Source organism: Pagrus major, chromosome 13 (assembly GCF_040436345.1).
Source record: "Pagrus major chromosome 13, Pma_NU_1.0".
Lineage (NCBI taxonomy): Eukaryota > Metazoa > Chordata > Actinopteri > Spariformes > Sparidae > Pagrus > Pagrus major.
The window spans coordinates 30,076,694-30,096,026 of NC_133227.1; the positions used below are offsets into that span (position 1 = coordinate 30,076,694).

The following is a 19,333-nucleotide window of genomic DNA, read 5'->3' on the forward strand; positions in this document are numbered from 1 at the left end:
TTCACAAGATCATCGTCCACATGACGTCAGAACAAGGATCGAGGAGGACACAAATCTACCCAGCATGCATTGTGCAGCAGTTCAGATTTGCATGTGTGAACTGGAACAACCAGTTTGCTGAGTTTGTTCATATAAAAGCACATTTACTACAAATTATTTTATTGTTATATCATTTCTGAAGAAGGCTGCAGTGTTTCACAGGTTTGATGGTGCTTTGTTAAAAATAAAAGAGACGATGAAACAGAAATGAACAAAACCACTCAGATATGTTTGATTTTACATCAATAATATAATCCTGCCAGCAAATAAAATCATTGTTGAAGGTTTGATGATTAAAAACGGGCCTGAAGAAAAGCGTTGACCATCAGAATGAAGCTGAATCATCAGGAACATGAACACAATCATCTCACAGCTGTGAACGCTGACGTGATTTAAATGGCCACGCTGTTCTCGATGCAGTCCGGACTGAGGTACGGATACGGCAGCTCTAATTGGCTGTTACGCTCTGTGATGTCATCAGAAATGGCCTTGAGTTCAGTCTGCACGGCCTCCACCAGCCTGCGGTGGGCGTCGTCTCTGAAAATGGCCTCGTTGTAGTGACACAGAGGAACCTGCAGGGGGAGACAGAGAGAGAGCCGTTAGTCTTTTATATTGTAACTGTAGACGACTTAAGTAAAGTAAAGTACTTAAAATAAATGTACTTAGTTACATCAGAACGAGGTGTGTGTGTGTGTGTGTGTGTGTGTGTGTGTGTGTGGGCGGAGCCTCACAAAGTTGGTGGCGGGCTGCGACAGCAGAGCCAGCATCGTCAGGACGCGACAGGTCAAGTTCACGTCCGGCAGGAAGGACACGATGTCGTCCTCCGTCACCGCACCTTTGACCTGCGGAGGAGGACGCGACATGGAGGCCGGACAGTTCGGCATCCAGAGACTGAAATCCAACTGGAGGACAGACAGAGAGACAGACAGGGAGAGAGACAGAGACAGATATAGAGAGAGAGATAGACAGACAGACATGATAACATTTTAAAGAGGAGCTCCATCATGTTTCTACAGTGGCCCACTGAGGACAAACCAAACACTGACTCTAGACAACCGATGGCATCAGGACAAATCAAGATGGCGGTGGCGTCCTGCAGGTGACTCACCTGAGAGAAGTTGACGGCAGCGTGAAGAGCTGAACAGCAGAAGATGATCATGGTGACGAACTTTGAAACTTCAGCTCGGGTCTGAAAGGACGGGGGGAAGCCTGAGGACAGACCGTCTCCATGACAACAGGAAGGGACCAAGTACTCCCACTCAAATACTGTACTTAAGTACAATTCTGAGGTACTTTTACTTTACCTGAGTATTTCCATTTTCTGCTACTTTATACTTCCACTCCACTACTACTACTACTATTTATTTGATTACTTTAGTTACTAGTTACTTTATAGATTAGTTTCCTCCCCCTACTGTCCAATAAAAACCATGTATCTTGAATTGTGCTTAAATTTTGCATATTGACAACACTGTCACACACACACACACACACACACACACACACACACACCTGAGTCGTGTGTGAATCCGTGTGTGTTGATGTCGGTGATCCAGTGTTGAAGCTCCGAGTCGTCCTGCACGTCATCGTCTCCTCTGTAATACAGATCCACCCAGCTGACCACGAACCTGACACACACACACACACTCACACACACACACACACACACACACACACACACACACACACACACACTCACACACACGCACACACACACACAGATTGATTCACTCAGTGACAAACTTTCCATCTGATCAACAACTGAAAACACGATGAAAGTGAAAGTCTGGGGGTTCATTCTGACAGTTTCTAGGTAAAACAACATATTACGTTAGCTGACGTTAGCATTCGACCGCTGTCTGGCTTTGATTACATCCTGTGTGTTTCACTTCCAGATTTAGACAAATGTCTCAGATATGTGTGCTGATATTTCTGAATTAATTCATGCCTATCTTCCATTAACTGGAATGTGGCTGAATGCTAATGTTAGCTGTTGTCTAATGGATGCTAACTTGTTGTTTTAGCCTGAAATACGCTCTGATGTCTGTTGTCTTTAGTGCTGATCAATCAGGAAGCAGTGAAATGAAAACAGATTCTCTACGTTTATAAGACAGAATTTGAGCTTCCCACCCTAAAAGTGACGTCAGAGGAAAATGGCCCCGAAAGTCGCTTCTGTCAGGACACACACAGACAAACACACACATTTGTGTTTCCATCATTTAGACTTGCATACATTTCCTGGAGACTTACCCAAACCATGACAATAACCACTACTTGTCAAACTGCAACGTTAAAACCAACCTTCTAACAACCCTGATTACACCAGGCGGTCACACGATGGCGGTGATGTTTACCTGTGCAGAGCGTCCCAGACTCTCAGAGCGTCCTGAGCATAGAGGCTCTGAGGCAGCCTGTCCAACCCTCGGTCCATCAGGTCTTCGGGGACACACAGAGATCGATAATAAACCCTCTGAGACGCCCGGGAGAGAAGAACAGGAAGCGCCTGCAGACCACAGCCACACGCCTGAAGGGAGGAGAGACCAGAAAACTGAACTGTGATCAGTTTAAATATGTTTAACACTTCTGTCACAGCTGATCACAAACCTTATCAAACACACCGCCTGCAGCCAGCAGAGACGCTCGGGCCTTAAAGTTGATCTGGAGTGAAGTCCGGACGTGAGGCATCAGCAGCTGTCAACAGAAACACCGAGTCTGTTTTCACTTCAGGTTGATGTTCGATCTAATTCAGTGAGTTCAATGTAAAGAGTCACGTTTAATGTAAAGTCAGTGTGGTTAAACTTAAAGGGAAACTCCACCAGTTTTCCATATTAAAGTGTGTTTACAGGTGTTGGAACGTCGTACGCTGCGTGTCATCTGATAAACTGCCTCCAGTGATGTCACTTAGCAGCTACGTTGCATTGTGGGTAATGTAGGCGGCATGTATTGATCTCCTTTCATCGCCTCTTTTATTCTTCTTCCTTTTCAAAACCTTTGACTTTCAGAAAATGAAGCTGATGTGAGTTTGTGAACCTGGTGCAGCGGGTGCAGCTCCGGCAGCTGCCTCAGCGTGGCCACGCAGCTCAGCTCCCCCATCATGTGAGTCCTCAGGTAGTGGGAGGCCAACTGGTGACAGTGGAAGTCGGAGCTGTGGACCCAAATCTTCGCCAGCAGCCAATCACAGCCGGCGTCAGAGGGCAGGAAGACCGGGTTCTGAGGACCGGGCGTCTGCTGCAACTAGAGGAGAAAATCACTGTTGACATTTGGGATAATGTGAAAACACAACTCAACAAAACACAGAACAAAGTTGTTTTTAGATATTTGAACAGGTATAATAATTATTACGTATTATACCTTTAAAACTTCTGAGTTTGAAAAAATAAAATCCGATTAAAGGTTCACATCTGTGATCTGTAAAAATCACCTGCAGCACCTGGAGCTCACCTGGATGGCGATGGGGAGCAGCTGTCCCTGCTGGTTCAGGTGCAGGAGGCACAGCGGGGCCGACAGGTACGTCTGCTTCCCGTTGATCACGTTAGCCGGGACGCCGTCCAAAACCTCGTAGTCCAACAGGTAAACAGTCCCCTTCTGTCCAATCAGAGAGCAGCGAGTGGAGCAGCTGAAATAAACATCAAAACAATACGAACAGCTGGAGGTCAGATAACAACGCGCTCACCTGTAGCTCCTGCTCGAGGGAGGAGTCTTCAGGCAGGAAGGGGCGGAGCATGTCAGAGGTGACGGACAGGTTTGGAGGCAGGAGGCGGGTCTGACGCAGCAGCAGAGGGTTGCAGCCGTTCAGACACTGGTAGCCGAAATACCAATCGTCCGTCCAGTGAGCGTGAACGAACCCTGAGAGAGAAAACAGACACCTGAAATCACTCTGTATTGCATTGTGGGTAATGTAGGAAGCAGGTTTTTTTTCAAAAGGAAGAAGAATGGGTGGAATAAAGAGAGTGATATCTGGTTCTGCTGTATCGAGTCCAACAGTGTTGTAGGAGAGCACTGACAGATCAGTGGACTGTTTTCTCACGGGCGATGTTGTTCTGGTGTCCGCTGTGGGTGAAAAACGTCTTCAGCTCGGTGAAACTCTTCCAGGCCTCCCCTCGACTGTCGAAGCCTCTCAGGTAGTGCAGGTTTGGAGCTGGACTGAAGACAGACAAACAAACATCTCCTTCATGTTTCTGTCCTGATCTCTGCTTCTGTCTTCAATCATTAAGTGTGTGTCTTCACCTCTTGTGTGTGTAGCTGAGGTTCGGCCCGAGTTCAGACACACTGTTCACGTCGAGACAGTGCGGAGCGCCATCGACGAACTGACGCCATCTGGAATAACAACATAGTTTGGACATGGTATGCTCAAAATGGGACAGGTGGACGGACAGACACGTACAGACAGTAGACAGCTGGCTGGGCCAGCTCAGAACTTTGTTCTCATGTAGACCCGGACGTTTGTAACGATACCTGTCGATGTCTGTTCGCTGGTTTACCTGATGAGCTTCTGTTGATGCTGCAGCTGTTTGAGTCGCTGCTGCTTCAGTTTCTCTTCTGTCTCGTCCTTCAGCAGACACACTGCAGAGGAATAATGACTCGATCAAGACTTCACACTTTGGATACACTGTTCCTTCATTTTTAATTTGACTTTAATTTTTAAACTCACTAATTCTGTTTCTAAACAAACAGGAATTCAAAGTGACATTTATGAAAGAACTGGTTGAACTTTGCACAGATGTAAAGGTCCAGTGTGGAGGATCTCTCCCTTCTCAGCACTGATAAACTCATCTTACACTTTCCGCTCCGCAGCTCCACGTCGCCATCTGCTGTCCGCAGCCACCTGTCGCACAGGAACACCTGAACCTCTGGACCCTCGGGTCCCGTCGCACCTCGCCCTCCCTCCTCTGCCCGGCTGTCTGCCACTTCACGGACCTCCACCCGGCTGCAGTGCCAGTCCAGATTGGGGTATCCGGTCCGAGCCTCCAGACGCAGCCGGATCAGGACCAGACGACCCAGCGGCTCGCTGGCCCGGACCAGAACCGGACACACCTGTCAGGACAGAGGGCTGAGTTATGGAGCTGCCAGACAGTGAGGGGGAGTGAATACACGTGTTAGGAATTAAAAAATGTTTCCAAAGTCATTACAGAACCTTCAAGCTAAATATGTTGGTTCTGTTATTGGTTCTGGATGATCTGTTCAAATGATTTGTTCAATATTATTTTACTTTAGAGACTTTAACTCGTCTCTAACGGCTCTGTTTGTGTAAAACCTGATGAAACTCACCGATCCAGGCAGGAGATGATGGTTGCCCTCGTTCACGCTGATAGGCGGAGTCTCCCCTTGCGAGCCAATCAGATTGAGCCACAGGCGGTTGTAGGTTCCACAGGTGGGACCAGGTGAGGTGTGGACGCTCACCTCAAACTCCTGACAGGAGGCCATGGTGTCGGGCGGGAAGGTGACGCAGCTGGAGAGGACAGACTGCAGGTTCAGTAACAGTCCAGTCAAAACTTTAGCCTCTTGGCCGTCGCCATCTTGTTTTTTTTTAGGAAGAAGTGACCATATTTGGACGAGAGGGTGGAGCTAACGAGGATATGCTGATGTAATCTGACTGACATCTCTTACGTGTACCCTGCTTTATCATCTATTTTTCACTAAGTGGGAACATAATTCATAAATGAACATCATGATGTGTTGGAGAAGATTTGAAACTAGAGATCGAGACCATGAGATCATCAGCAAACTGTTGACTGAGCTCAGGAATCAAGTGAGAAGTAGGCTCATTTTCTCATAAGCTTACATTTGACATGATGTAAAAGTTTTCTTTTTCTTACACATTGCAGCTTTAAAATTACATTCATAACTCGTATTTGAATGTAGTTCCTAATGTGAACTGTGTGTCTCTGCACACATCAGTGTCTGATATTAAACGCACTGAAGGATCAGAAGTCGTTCTCTGGTGATAAATGAACTTACGTATGAAGAGTAAAAGTAGAAGTGAGTCATACAGATATTTACATGTGTGTCTGATACTGTCTTACAGACAATCAGACTTCTTTTTAAGTCAGCTGATCTTTGGATCGGTGGTACTGTGTGTGTGGATGTGGATATAATGACTCAGTGTTTGTGGTGGGTGGTGTTCTGGATTACATGATGTAAATTATAGAGTTAAAATGACACCAAAGTTAAGTATCAGTGTTGATATCAGTGCTTCAGGTCGTCTTTGTTGATTTTTTTAGTAAAAACAAATGTTGTGGTGTCGCCGACTTCCAGAGAAACACACAGCTGAGCGGGTTTGCTACCGCGGCAGCTGATTCACAGCTCATTTGTTTATGTTGCTGATATTTGACTTGGAAATGAGCGGCAGCGACTGTTAGCGTGGGCATCCAGTGTGTCACATTACACATCTGTCGACCTGACAGAGAAACACTCATTCATCCTGCAGGTCACTTCCTTCTTTCATCGGTTCATGACGAGGAAACCTCCTGTTCTGTGTTTAACTTCAGCAAACAGCAGAGAAATCAGTTAAAATATCCCAACAAAACATAAGAAGAAGCTTTTTGTCCATTTTAGTTGTGATGGAAACAAAAGTAACACAGTAACTGTTCAGAGAGCAGCTGATGAGTAAAACTTTATTTCACAGATGTTTCTGAGTGGTGGGAAAATCTGAACCTCTTTTAGAGAACAGCTCAATTTAAACCATAAACATTCATTTTTTTCCTTTTTATTGTTGGAAACTTTTTGTGGACAAATTTCAGCCTCACTTGTTTCTTCATCTGGCTGAAAGACTGCAGGTTCAGATTCGTCTCTATTTTTCCTTTAATTAAAGTCTTTTCTTGTGTCTGTTACAGACCATAAATAAAGCTCTGCTCAGGTCTCACCTGCCTTCAAGCTGCGCTGGTTTTTCTCATCAGATTTGTGTTGAGTTCATGAATAAAATGCAAACAGCAACGTGACGACAAAACCTGTTTTCTCCAGATATGAATCTGAACCAAACTGCAGTTTGTTTAAAGGTTTTTGTTGAGTAACTGACAGAGTCTCATCTTTCATGATCGATAACAGACATTGTCAGCTCTTTTTTGGAAAACAGATCAGCCACATCACTGATAAAAGATTTAATAATAAAGGCATTTGTTTAACTTCTGTGTGAACACTGTTTCTGCATTATTTTAATGACTTCTACAAGAAAAACAAAGACAGGTAACACCTGATATCACTGTTAAACAGACTGTTTAAGATCTCAGATGTAGGTTCGATATTTTCGGGGACTGTTCAGGAGACGTCCTGATGAACTGATGTGTTTTCCTCTGCCAGGTCAGGCTGCTGTGACCTTTGACCTTTCATCAGTGTCATCATCACTTCCAAAAATTATACTCAGCATACAATGTTAGACTTCAATTAAAACATTATATGTAAAGAAAAGACTTGTGAATGTAAATGAATGTAAATAACATTTACACATTATATTTAATATTCCTGTGACTGATGTAAGTTAAAGTTGAAAGTCATATTAAAGATGTAAGAAGGTAAAAGTCGGTACTTTAAGACTTAGAGAGGAGTTTACAGAGGTTAAAGGTCACGATCAGGATTAAGTGGATGAATATAAACAGGGAACAGACAGACAGACTGACGGACAGACAGACAGACTGACGGACAGACAGACAGACAGGTAAGCCTACCTGCAGTGCGACACCTCCTCTCTGTGCAGCTGATGTGTTGAATGGCAGCTGCAGGTTCGTGCACATCTCTCTCTCTTTTTAAGGCCCCGCCCACTGCAACACCTCCACTTCCTGCTGGTTGAACCTGAACACCTGAGTATTTCCTGTCAGAGTTTCAGAATGAAACATAATGGAAAGGTGTGTTATTATTATTCAGAGTTTTTACATTTAAACATGATGAGATCATATGATGCGTTGTCGTGTTCTGATCCTTTACTTCTGGCAATAGACAACGTTTTTGCTTTAACTTGTCATTTTATTGAAGCTCTGTAGACGTATTATTTTTCCAAAATGATTTATTGATGTAAAAATGTCATCAATACGACCTCAAGTAGAGAAATGTCGGCTTCATCTAGTTAAAGTCTGTACATCCATGTTAAAGCAACATTTACTGCCGTAGCTGCTCCAGGTGGCGCCAGTGAGCTAATTTAGTCCAGGTGCTGCATGAATTCAAGTCTGAAAATTGCAGTAAGTTGAGTAAACTAATGATTTGATTAATTGAAATATTTATTTTGAACGTGTTCATTTTTTTCATAAACAAACAAACAACTAAAGAGTAGTGGATATGAAAACAGGCAATTTTAATGACACGTTTTAAAAGAAGTGTAAAGAAGTGTAAATGTATCTAATCCCACCTCCTCTCCATTAATCTTTAGCTAATAATACCTACATTTTACAGCTACAACTGCATTAAAGTCGGTGTAGCCTTCATTTAGTGCCACTGTGACACTTTATTTATTTATTTGTTAGTATATTTTAGGTTTATACATGTTTCTATATATATAGACGTGTTTTATATATTTTAAGTAGCCTACAGACGGACGGTAGTGGTAAGAGTACTGCATTATGTAAACAACAGCACAGTTAATATGTAGGTCAGCTGGTTCTTCTCACTAGTTCATATTCTGGTCTGAGGCCCTGCAGGGTCAGTCGGTTCCATAGTGTAGCGGTTATCACGTCTGCTTTACACGCAGAAGGTCCTGGGTTCGAGCCCCAGTGGAACCAGAACTTTTTAACAATCTCGATCTTTATTGTTCCCGAAGGATCAATAATGTTGGTTACAATCTTTCAGAGTAACGAGCTGATGGTGGCGAGCAGGTGGGAATTTCAGTCCACCTACGATACAAAAAGAAATATCAGAATATCGTTTTCACCATTAAACAGCAGAGTAATGTGGATTTACGATTTCCGGTTTGAGCTGCTAACATTCAAAATAAAAGCGACTGAGGTTAGAAAAGTTCAGATTCATACACCATGATCCGGTTTTATATAATAAAACACTTCTGTGTTTATGACAGCAACAAAAAGTCAGACTTATCATTATGATAACGTTTCAGCGTGGTGGAAAGTTACTATTTACTCTTATAATGGTATTTTAGAGTTACAACCAACACCAAATATAAATGTATAAATGTGTATCTGTTATTTGCTCAGTTAACAGGAACAGTAAAAAGTGGAGATGCCGGGGATTGAACCCGGGGCCTCATACATGCGAAGCATGCGCTCTACCACTGAGCTACATCCCCACACAGTGCACCAGCAGGGGCACCAGACACTATTTATACAAAATGACGGCCGGTGGAGAGAAATGGTGTTCGTCAAATTTATGTTTTTAGATGTTGTCGATTCCTTCAGCGTGAGAAATTTATATGAATTACATGTCATTCTTATTTGAGCTGCTTTTGGCTTTCGAAAAATTAATAACAAACAATTTCCTCATTGTTTTCTGCATAACGTACAAATAAAACTCATGTCTGATATTAACATTAAATAAAGGTTTATGTAATAGGCACATTTCATGTATTCTTATTAAAGCTCTACAACAAAGCATTTAACTGATGTATTTCCTAATTGATTTTACATTCATTCACTAATGTTTTAATTTAATATCTATGTGTTTATTGCAGTCTATGCCTGTTCTCACTGATCATCCCCTGTTAAACAATAATAAACAACAGCCAACATGCTGCCAGACAAAATGTTTATTTTCACTGGGCAAACACAACAATTTCCTTCACGCTTACAGAAATTAATCAAAGGTAAAACACATTAATGAAACACACAATCAAATGAATTAAACAGAGAAGACAAAGATTGTTGAAAAAAAATTGATTGTAAATAACAACCTCAGCTGTTTTCTCAGTAAAATACCCAGAATGGTGGACACAGGATGTTAGCCATGCATTTTTTGCAGTAGATCAACGTTTAATTAAATGTAACATGCTTGTTCAATTAGCGTATACTGTGATGTAGACATATTAAGATACTTTGTAATTAAGTAATAGTATTAACTGCTTTTGACCCTTTAACGATACTGTATGATGTAACTGGTATGCGTAGAGTAGAAATACATCTAAAATGTGGTTAATGCAATATACCAAACTAATGCCTGTGCTGTGATGATCCAAAAGATTTCACCATTGTTATTCTGGCAGTAGAGAAGTTTCCTGCTTCGACGTATCATTATGAAGTAAATGACTGCACGATGAAATAGATGTAGAAAAATGAAACCATCTGCGTTTACATTGTTTACCTGTAAACCTCGATATCACTACACACATCTGTCTGCCACGAGGCTGACTGAATAAACTCATGTTTCGGCCTGTGTTGCTGTTATTTGTGGCTCTGAGGAAAATAGAAAAGATCAAGTTGTTAACCTTTTAATAAAACCTTGTTAGCGGTCAGCAGTACGACTGTTTGTGTCCTCAAGGTGACTCTTCGTCTTCCAATTTTAGCAGAGAGACCGAGGAACCAAAGAATCCAAACCCGAATCTGAACCCGGGGTACAGAGGTTCAGTGACTGTGGTGCAGAAGGTGTGGAGGTGGATCAGGCTGTCAGACGAGACTCTGTAGAAGGACAGCGTGCCAGCAGGACAGTCCACATACACTGCTACTCTGGTAGAGGTGGAGGAAGGGTCGGAGCAAACCGCTGTTCTTCTGTCACCGTGCCACGCAAAGTAATTATCATCTGAGCAGTACAGACTCCAGGACTTATCATTCCCTCCCAGCCTGCAGTCGACACCCTGCCCTCTCCTTCTGATTCCTCTGTACGTCAACCCGACGTAGATCGCTCCTTTCCGCTCCACCTCAAAGTAACAGCGACCAGTCAGACCATTTCTACACAGCAGCTGGAACCAGCAGTCAAACCTCTCTGGACGATCAGCACACTTGTGCTCCTCAGACACAACTGTCACTTTTCTGAGGTCACTGGACAGATGAAGCTTTCTGTGCGCTGTGGTGGATTCCAGCCTCAAATCACAGGCGTCTAAACAGGGCAAAACATCAGGATTTCATTTGAATATTACAAAAATCACTACTTTATGTAATGGGGCTGCAATTTCTGATTTACTCCCCAATACATTTTCAAGAAGTTTGCTGGAAATAACTATGTAATGTGGTAGAAAAAAGACAATGTTCAGCTGGTTAACAAATAAAATAATTACAGTTAACTGCTTGCATAACCTGAAGAGTCACAGAAGGACAAACATGCAAAACCTGAAAGTGACAAGCAGTGAATTCAACATATATGAAAAGTCTCCAATATTAAGTGAATTAAGTTTTTTTAAGGAAATTTGTTTTTGTTCAAAATAAATAGTAATACATTACATAATTATTTGAGGGAAACTCTCAAAATTCTCTCCCCAAAAATTCAGAGAGGTCGGGCACCAAAAATCACCAAAGAAATCTGTAATATTTGGTCGTCTTTACAAAGCACACGGGCCAAATATTATGCAGGTTTCTTTGAATGTCAGTGCATTAGATTGGGTTCATATCAAACTAGCAACAAACTAAAACAAACTTACACTTCCTTGGACCTGGTTTCAACCTCTGGACTCCACCATGGTCCAACCTGTGAGGAGGTCACATCATCAGTGGCACTTAGTTACTCTCATTCAATGATTGTTTTGGTCCATATTATGATGAGGTCGTATGTCCTCACTGCTAAAGCATGTTAGTTGTACCTGAGAGTTTCCAGCCTCCAGTCTGGATCCTCGAGTCCAGCCGACAGCAGCTTCACTCCTGCGTCTCCTGGATGATTGTAGCTCAGGTCCAGCTCTCTCAGATGGGAGGGGTTGGATCTCAGAGCTGAGGCCAGAGAAGTACATCCTTCCTCAGTGATCAGACAGCCTGACAGCCTGGACACACATAAAGAATAAAAACTTGGTCGCTCCTGAAAGTGACAAAGCGAAATTCATCTACATCTTCAATTTCATTGAATTAACCGATTACATCACGGAATTTCACCATTTAAAATGCTGTAAGCCAAAACTGTTCAATGCTTCATCCTCGCCAATCCTTCGCAGGTTAAGTGTTCATTAACAGACAGTACTCTGTGTGTGAACACGGATTTGAATGGTGATGTGTTGAACAGTTCGATGAGTCCTGACCTGAGAGTTTCTAGTAGACAGTGCAGACTCTTCAGTTCAGTGGACAGCAGTTTTACTCCTGAATCCTTCAGATCGTTGTTGCTCAGGTCCAGCTCTCTCAGAGTAGAGAAGCTGAGAATGGATGAGAACTCCTCGCAGCTTTTCTCTGTAAGACTGGTCTGATTCAACCTAATAAAATATTAATAATAATAAATAATAATGTTTGTGGTGTTCATCTTTTCACCATCAGAAAACGGGAAGTGGGATGTCTGAATCATGAACATTTGGTGTCATCTTTATGAACCCCAGGCAGGAACTATTTTGGGATGTCTGTGCTAGTAATTAATTTCCTATAAAGAAAACTATGTTTAAATAAAATAATGCTCAAAATGAGAATGTTAGACCATTTCAAAAAGTGATGCAGCCTCTAACTTTGATAGTCCATATGAATAATGAACTTACTTGAGAGTCTCCAGCCTACAGAGCGGACTTTCCAGTCCAGCCAAGAGCAACTTCACTCCTGAATCTTGAAGGTCGTTGCTACTCAGGTCCAGCAGTTTCAAACTAGAGGACTTGGAGCTGAGAACTGAGGCCAGAGCTTCACAGCTCCTCGCTGACAGATTACAGATGCTGAGCCTTGATCAATAATGGGGAAAAACAACAGATCAAGTTTAATGTTTAAGATTAAAAGACAGACAGAAGACCTGAGTTTAGGAGGTCCAAAATTAATCCAAGTTTGTTATTTCTGAGTAAGCTGGAGATGTAACAACTGAAACTTGAGTATCTGACCTTAGCCTTTCCAGTTTACAGTGTGGTGTTTTCAGTCCAGCACTGAGCAGCAAGAATCCTGAATCCCGTAAATTGTTGTTACTCAGGTCCAGCTCTCTCAGAGAAGACGAGTCTGAGCTGAGAACAGAAGTGAGCTCCTGGCAGCAGTCCTCTGTGAGCCCGGTTTGATATAACCTGATAAAATGAGTAGAAATATTTTGCATCTTAGGCAAACAAGTCTCAAACCCTATAGCCCCAATAGCGCCCCCTATTTGTTTCTTCAACCCTAGATGAAACCAACAACATAAAAGCTAATGCCGGCACTGTCATGTACATTATTTGTTACCAGAAACACCCCCAGCAGTTCAAATGAAATGAACTGATTTTTCTGCATTATTTTACAGACTTGGATACTGGTGTATTTAGATCTACTGTACCATAAAGAGCATGCATGACCTAATCTCACCTCAGAGCTTCCAGCCTACAGTTTGGACTCTTTAGTCCGGCAGACAACATCTTCAGTCCTGAATCCTGCAGGTTGTTGTTACCCAGGTCCAGCTCTCGCAGACTAGAGGACTGGGTGCTGAGAACTGAGGACAGAGCTTCACAGCTTTTCTCTGATAGCTTACAGGCACTCAACCTGGGAAACCAAAACAAGCAAATAACAATTTACATCTGTATTTGAAGTGTAGCCCTGTGTAAAATCATTTAGGTTACAGTGCATAAAAGTTCATGATATTTAAAAGAGAAAGTTCATAATATTAAAAAAAAAATGGTTAAAATATGTGCTGGATAAAAAGTATAAATATATGTACAGTTTGATAAATTAGACTATTAACACTTAAAAGATAAATATATATAAAGGTTTTAAGTTCATTAAGTTTATAAAATATCTGTGATCCGGGAGAAAAGGAGAGATGACGTAGCAGTGTATTCTTGTGTGTAATCTAACTTGTTACCTGTCAATCATTTCATTCCTGCCTTGCCTTTTGGTTGTTATCAAACTCACAAGCCAATCAGAGTAAAGTCACTGTGTAAGGGGCGGGACTAGTGGCGCAGGTTAGTTTGTTAGTGTAGTTTTCATACGAGCCCAGGCCCAGTCTCACCGTATTAACCACTCTAGTTTTATCTCTTAACCACATGGGACCTGGATTACAGAAGTATATTGAATCTGTGCACCTACAGAGATTTATCAGAAGCTTTGACCACTGGCAGCAGCCGCAGAAGAGCCGCCTCTGAAGCACAGTATTTCTTCAGGTCAAAAACATCCAGATCTTCTTCTGATGACAGTAAGATGAAGACCAGAGCTGACCACTGAGCAGGAGAGAGTTTATCTGTGCGAAGACTTCTTGAACTCAGACACAGTTGGATCTCCTCTTCTAGGGAATGGTCCTTCAGCTCATTCAGACAGTGAAACAGATTGATGCTTCTTTCTGGACAAGGATTCTCCCAGATTTTCCTCTTGATGTACTGGACTGTTTCCTGAGAGGTAGGTGAGTAACATCGTGTTTGAGTGAGCAGGTCTTGCATGAGATCCTGATTGGTCTGCAAGGAGAGGCCTATGAAAAAGCGAAGGAACAAGTCCAGGTGTCCATTCGGACTCTGTAAGGCCTGGTCCACAGCACTGTTGTAGAAGCGTTTTACTGTAGATTTGTCTGCTGTTGGTGTCGAATTCTGGCAAGTTGGCTGCTCCTCTGTCAGGAGATCAGCCCCATCATTGATGAACGTCAGATGGACATGAAGAGCAGCCAGAAACTCCTGAATGCTCAGATGGACGAAGCAGAACACCTTGTCCTGGTACAGTCCTCTCTCCTCTTTAAAGATCTGTGTGAACACTCCTGAGTACACTGAGGCTGCTCTGATATCGATGCCACACTCTGTCAGGTCTGAGTCATAGAAGATCAGGTTTCCTTTCTGCAGCTGCTCAAAAGCCAGTTTTCCCAGAGATTCAATCATCTTCCTGCTCTTTGGAGTCCAGTGTGGATCTGTCTCAGCTCCTCCATCATACTTGACGTTCTTCATTTTGGACTGAACCACCAGGAATTGGATGTACATCTCAGTCAGGGTCTTGGGCAGCTCTCCTCTCTTTCTGGTCTTCAACACATTCTCCAGAACTGTAGCAGTGATCCAGCAGAAGACTGGGATGTGGCACATGATGTGGAGGCTTCGTGATGTCTTGATGTGGGAGATGATTCTGCTGGCCTGCTCCTCATCTCTGAATCTCTTCCTGAAGTACTCCTCCTTCTGTGGGTCAGTGAACCCTCTGACCTCTGTCACCATGTCAACACACTCAGGAGGGATCTGATTGGCTGCCGCAGGTCGTGTGGTTATCCAGAGGCGAGCAGAGGGAAGCAGTTTCCCCCTGATGAGGTTTGTCAGCAGCACATCCACTGAGGTGGACTCTGTAACATCAGTCAGGATCTCAGTGTTGTGGAAGTCCAGAGGAAGTCGACACTCATCCAGACCATCAAAGATGAACACAACCTGGAACTCTTCAAAGCTGCAGATTTCTTTGGTTTCAGTGAAGAAGAGATGAACAAGCTCCACCAAGCTGAACTTTTTCTCTTTCAGCACATTCAGCTCTCTGAAAGTGAATGGGAATGTGAACTGTATGTCCTGGTTGTTTTTGTCTTCAGCCCAGTCCAGAGTGAACTTCTGTGTTAAGACTGTTTTCCCGATGCCAGCCACTCCCTGTGTCATCACTGTTCTGATTGGTTCATCTCCTCCAGTTGAAGGTTTAAAGATGTCTTCACATCTGATCATTCGTTCTGGCCTCAGTGGTTTTCCGGATGTGCTTTCAATCTGTCTGACCTCATGTTCATCATGGACCGCTCCACTCCCTCCCTCTGTGATGTAGAGCTCAGTGTAGATCTGATTCAGATAGGTTGGGTTTCCTGCTTTAGCAATTCCCTCGAACAAACACTTGAACTTCTTCTGTAGATTAGATTTGAGTTTGCACTGGCAGGAGGCAGGGGTTTCTGAAAGAACATAAAACCAATAACACAACTGAGTGGAAAGTGCAGGAAATGTAAAAGACAACATTCGTACTAGTCAGACACTTTTTGTTAGGTGTCCCATGCCAATTCTTTAGGGTATGGGTTTGTTTCAGTGTCATATGCTGATTCCTTCATGGTTTGCCAGTCCTGATGGTATACCACTCTTGTTTTATAGCTATACGTAGACTCTCTCATGGTACACCACACTTATTCAGTGTCCAATGCAAATTCTTTAGGGTATGCCTCTCTTACGTCAGTGTCATATGCCGATTCCTTCATGGCATGCCACTCTTGTTGAAGTGCCATATGCGAATTCTTAGCATCACGTCAACTTTTCATGGTAAACCACTTGTTTAGTGTCCAATGACAATTCTTTAAGGTATGCCTCTCATGTCTCAGTGTCGTTTGCTAATTCTTTCATGGTTTGCTGCTATTGATGGTATACCACTCTTGTTTTATGGTCATTTATCAAGTCTTTCATGGTACACCACTCTTGTTTAGTGTCCCATGCCAATTCTTTAGGGTATGCCTCTTGTTTTAATGTCATATGCCGATTCTTTTATGATTTGCCACTCTTGAGGTTTTTGCCACTCTTGTTTTATGGTCGTATGTAGGTATGTATGTAGGTATGTAGACTCTTTCATGGTACACTACTCTTGTTTAGTGTCCCATGCCAATTTCTCCTAAAATCTTCTTACTTTTCTGCAGACAGTCAGCCATCTCCTCCTGTTTCATTCTCCTCAGGAAGTCCAGTGTGATCTTCAAAAACGCCTCTCTGCTGCTACTCCTCTGCTCCTCATCGTCCAACACCTCCTCATCCAACTTCTGCCTACCTAAGCATTCTTGGTAATCTGGTTTTAGGACCCTCTGAAATCTCTTCAGCTCATTCTTCACAAAACAGATGATGTTCTCTTCAAGTAGCTGGAAAACAAAACGATGCTGATCAAACATCATTAATACTAAAATAATGGGACATATTGTCAAATCTTAACATGGACTGACCCTCGGTCTGTCCATCACTGGTCTAAAATGTCATTATTTTATCACATTGCATTATCACTACTATCCATAAAGAGTATTGTGAACAGAATGTTTAGTTGTATTCCTTCTTTTTAAAAGGTTAACTGTTGAAGATCAACACACCATAAAAATGGAGTCCATGTCTGTCTCATTCTGAGGAGAAGGACCAATGGGACCCTCCGATGTTTCCCAATCAACTCTGTGGAGAAAACTGTGGATATAGAATCAATACATACAAAAGTTACGCAGCAGAGATATCTCATAACTCTGGAAAATGTCACATCACTGGTGCAAAACAGCATTTTATTCACCATTACTGACGGATGTAGACTTGTCCTGACACAGACTATTAAAAGTCTGATATCTCTATGCGATAAGGCACCGTGTTGGTCAGTCACCAGTTTATTTACTTATCATTAGTTTGGAATATTTCCTCCTTTAGACCAAGATTTTTTTTTTTTTGAAAGAATATAAAAAGTTGATAGTAGATTTACATGTCATTTGTCACATTAGCAAAACAATAATATTCAGTATATAAGTTTTATAGTAAGGATGTACCTATGGCACACTTGTGTGGTAATTTGATGAATAGCCACAAACAGATTTTTATTATTTTATTTTTTTATGCAGAGCAGTTTTCAGTCCAAAGACCTGGCCATTTATTTATGGTGAGGTGTTGTATTTTGTTTTTTTTTGGCTGAAAGAAGTGATATAATTTGGAAACAACCAGTCACTAGTCCTGTCCTGCACAAAAACAGAACCAAGTCGTCATCATTATATTCCCATTTCAAATCCTTACCTTCCATCAACAGAATGGTGTCCACCTTTGAAATCAACAGGGTGAAACATCGACCGGTGACTCTTCATGGACACACAGCCGGGAACAGGAGAGTCTGGTCTCTGCTGGTCGATCCTGATACAAACACAGAATAGGAGATCAACAGATCGAGCCCACGCCAAAACATACAGGATCTGTGAACCCACAACTTCAAATGTGCCACCCAAACCTCAAACTGGACTTCCTGGATCATGTCATATATCGTCTCACTGCTGTCCCTCACCATTAAAATAAAGAATGTAGTCTCTACATGTATAGTCCAGTAGCTACTGTAACACGTAGAGTAATTTGGACACAACCTTTCACTACACTCCAGCACAAAAGCAGGAGATGATCATTATCATCATATTTTCATCATCATTAAAATCCCATTTTAAGTCCTTACCCTTTGAAATCAACAGGGTGAAACATTGACCGGTCACTCTTCATGGACACACAGCCAGGAACAGGAGAGCCTGGTCTCTGCTGTCTGATCCTGAAAGAAACACAGAAGAAAAATAGGACACATTATAAACTCTTTATCTAACAAATACCACTGTCCTGCTTTTAATTGACTCTGTCACAGTCTTCAGCCTGAAACACTTAAATCCCAGTGTTTGCAGCAGAAGTGAAATAACAGGATTTAGCTCCCTACATTTTGAAATTAAAGTTATATAATTATTGTTTAATTGTTGTTGGAGCTGGTTGTTTTTCTATTTGTGACCCAAAAATAACTTTAAATATAATAATTATTATGATAGCATTTTTGTTATTTGCTGACTCACATATCTTGCATTCCTTCGTTGAGCTCAGCAGCTCCTTCTGTTGAACAGTTTCTCTTCATGGGTACCCAGCTGGGTTCAGGTTCAGGTCCAGGTCCAGGTTCAGGTCCAGGTTCAGGTCCAGGTTCAGGAGAGTCTGATCCCTTTTGCTGTGATCTTTTAGATGAAGGAGAAGAAGAAGAAGAACATCAAGATGGGAAATTACAAAGGCTTGATGTCTTTTCTTTCTGACCTGCTGACATTTTTTCCATTTTTGTCCACTGGGCTTTACACAGGTGTGATGTGGAAATTCACCAGCCACCACTGCGACCAACATTATGTGAAGAATAAAGCCTGAGTACACTAACCTCTCCATGTTGCTGCCATGCAAGCTGCAGCTGAAAGTGAAAGTAGATACGAGATGATGAGAAAATCAGAGCTGTAAAGCTGTGTCTGTCAGATAAATGTAGAGCTGTAAAAAAGTACATTTGCCTCTGAAATGTAGTGGAGCATGAAGTAACATTACATTAACATTAATAAAGTAGACTTGCAACAACCTAAAAACTGTTTTTAAAGTATATGTATGTTTACTTTTCCCCACCATTAAGAGCAGTGTATAATTGTTTGCATACTGAATATTTTATAAGGCTTTGGCATCATTGAGTAAAGCACAAAATAAACCCCAAAACAATACTCAAAGTCCACTCACAGTTTTAAGTGATATGATTAAGTATAAAGAGAAACAGCCACAGGGCAGAGAGCAGCTTCTCAGTTAACTTACAGTCGGCCTCTCTGTGTTGAAGTCAAATGAACCCGTCTGCTAAAGCGAAAGCTGTATTTATAAATGTGACAGCTGCTGGTAACC

At 42.2% G+C, this 19,333-nt stretch overlaps 2 protein-coding genes and 2 non-coding genes across 4 annotated transcripts; 1 reads left to right on the forward strand and 3 right to left on the reverse strand.

The window, feature by feature from the left end:
• Window positions 1-431: 431 nt before the first annotated feature.
• On the reverse strand, window positions 432-5,463 carry LOC141006728 (polyunsaturated fatty acid lipoxygenase ALOX15B). The gene is made up of 14 exons (XM_073478949.1): window positions 5,308-5,463; window positions 4,818-5,073; window positions 4,521-4,602; window positions 4,267-4,356; window positions 4,067-4,182; window positions 3,713-3,885; window positions 3,481-3,624; window positions 3,070-3,273; window positions 2,644-2,730; window positions 2,394-2,563; window positions 1,552-1,667; window positions 1,148-1,248; window positions 771-941; window positions 432-611 (listed from the first exon to the last, which is right to left on the reverse strand). The coding sequence occupies exons 1-14, from the start codon at window positions 5,461-5,463 to the stop codon at window positions 432-434; spliced, it is 2,046 nt and encodes a 681-aa protein (XP_073335050.1).
• Window positions 5,464-8,671: 3,208 nt separating this feature from the next.
• On the forward strand, window positions 8,672-8,744 carry trnav-uac (transfer RNA valine (anticodon UAC)). Its single transcript has one exon. It is a non-coding gene; the product is annotated as a tRNA-Val (tRNA).
• Window positions 8,745-9,193: 449 nt separating this feature from the next.
• On the reverse strand, window positions 9,194-9,265 carry trnaa-cgc (transfer RNA alanine (anticodon CGC)). The gene has a single exon. It is a non-coding gene; the product is annotated as a tRNA-Ala (tRNA).
• A 1,179-nt stretch (window positions 9,266-10,444) lies between these two features.
• LOC141006729 (NACHT, LRR and PYD domains-containing protein 3-like) lies at window positions 10,445-18,551 on the reverse strand. Its single transcript, XM_073478950.1, has 13 exons — window positions 18,493-18,551; window positions 18,114-18,203; window positions 17,690-17,803; window positions 17,014-17,089; window positions 16,569-16,791; window positions 14,058-15,852; window positions 13,341-13,514; window positions 12,896-13,069; window positions 12,569-12,742; window positions 12,128-12,295; window positions 11,702-11,875; window positions 11,543-11,589; window positions 10,445-11,004 (listed from the first exon to the last, which is right to left on the reverse strand). Exons 1-13 carry the CDS (start codon window positions 18,549-18,551, stop codon window positions 10,445-10,447), a joined length of 3,828 nt encoding a protein of 1,275 aa, XP_073335051.1.
• Between the last annotated feature and the right edge of the window lie 782 nt (window positions 18,552-19,333).

Coding starts and splice junctions, on each gene's coding strand:
- LOC141006728 (XM_073478949.1), bottom strand. CDS start 5,463: ATGGCCTCCTGTCAGGAGTTTGAGGTGAGCGTCCACACCTCACCTGGT. Junction 3,886..4,066: donor ACACCAGAACAACATCGCCC/GTGAGAAAACAG, acceptor TTTCTCTCTCAG/GGTTCGTTCACGCTCACTGG. Junction 2,731..3,069: donor AGCTGCACCCGCTGCACCAG/GTTCACAAACTC, acceptor TTCTGTTGACAG/CTGCTGATGCCTCACGTCCG.
- LOC141006729 (XM_073478950.1), bottom strand. CDS start 18,551: ATGAAGAGAAACTGTTCAACAGAAGGAGCTGCTGAGCTCAACGAAGGA. Junction 16,792..17,013: donor ACATGGACTCCATTTTTATG/GTGTGTTGATCT, acceptor TTTGTTTTCCAG/CTACTTGAAGAGAACATCAT. Junction 12,743..12,895: donor TGTAAACTGGAAAGGCTAAG/GTCAGATACTCA, acceptor TTATTGATCAAG/GCTCAGCATCTGTAATCTGT.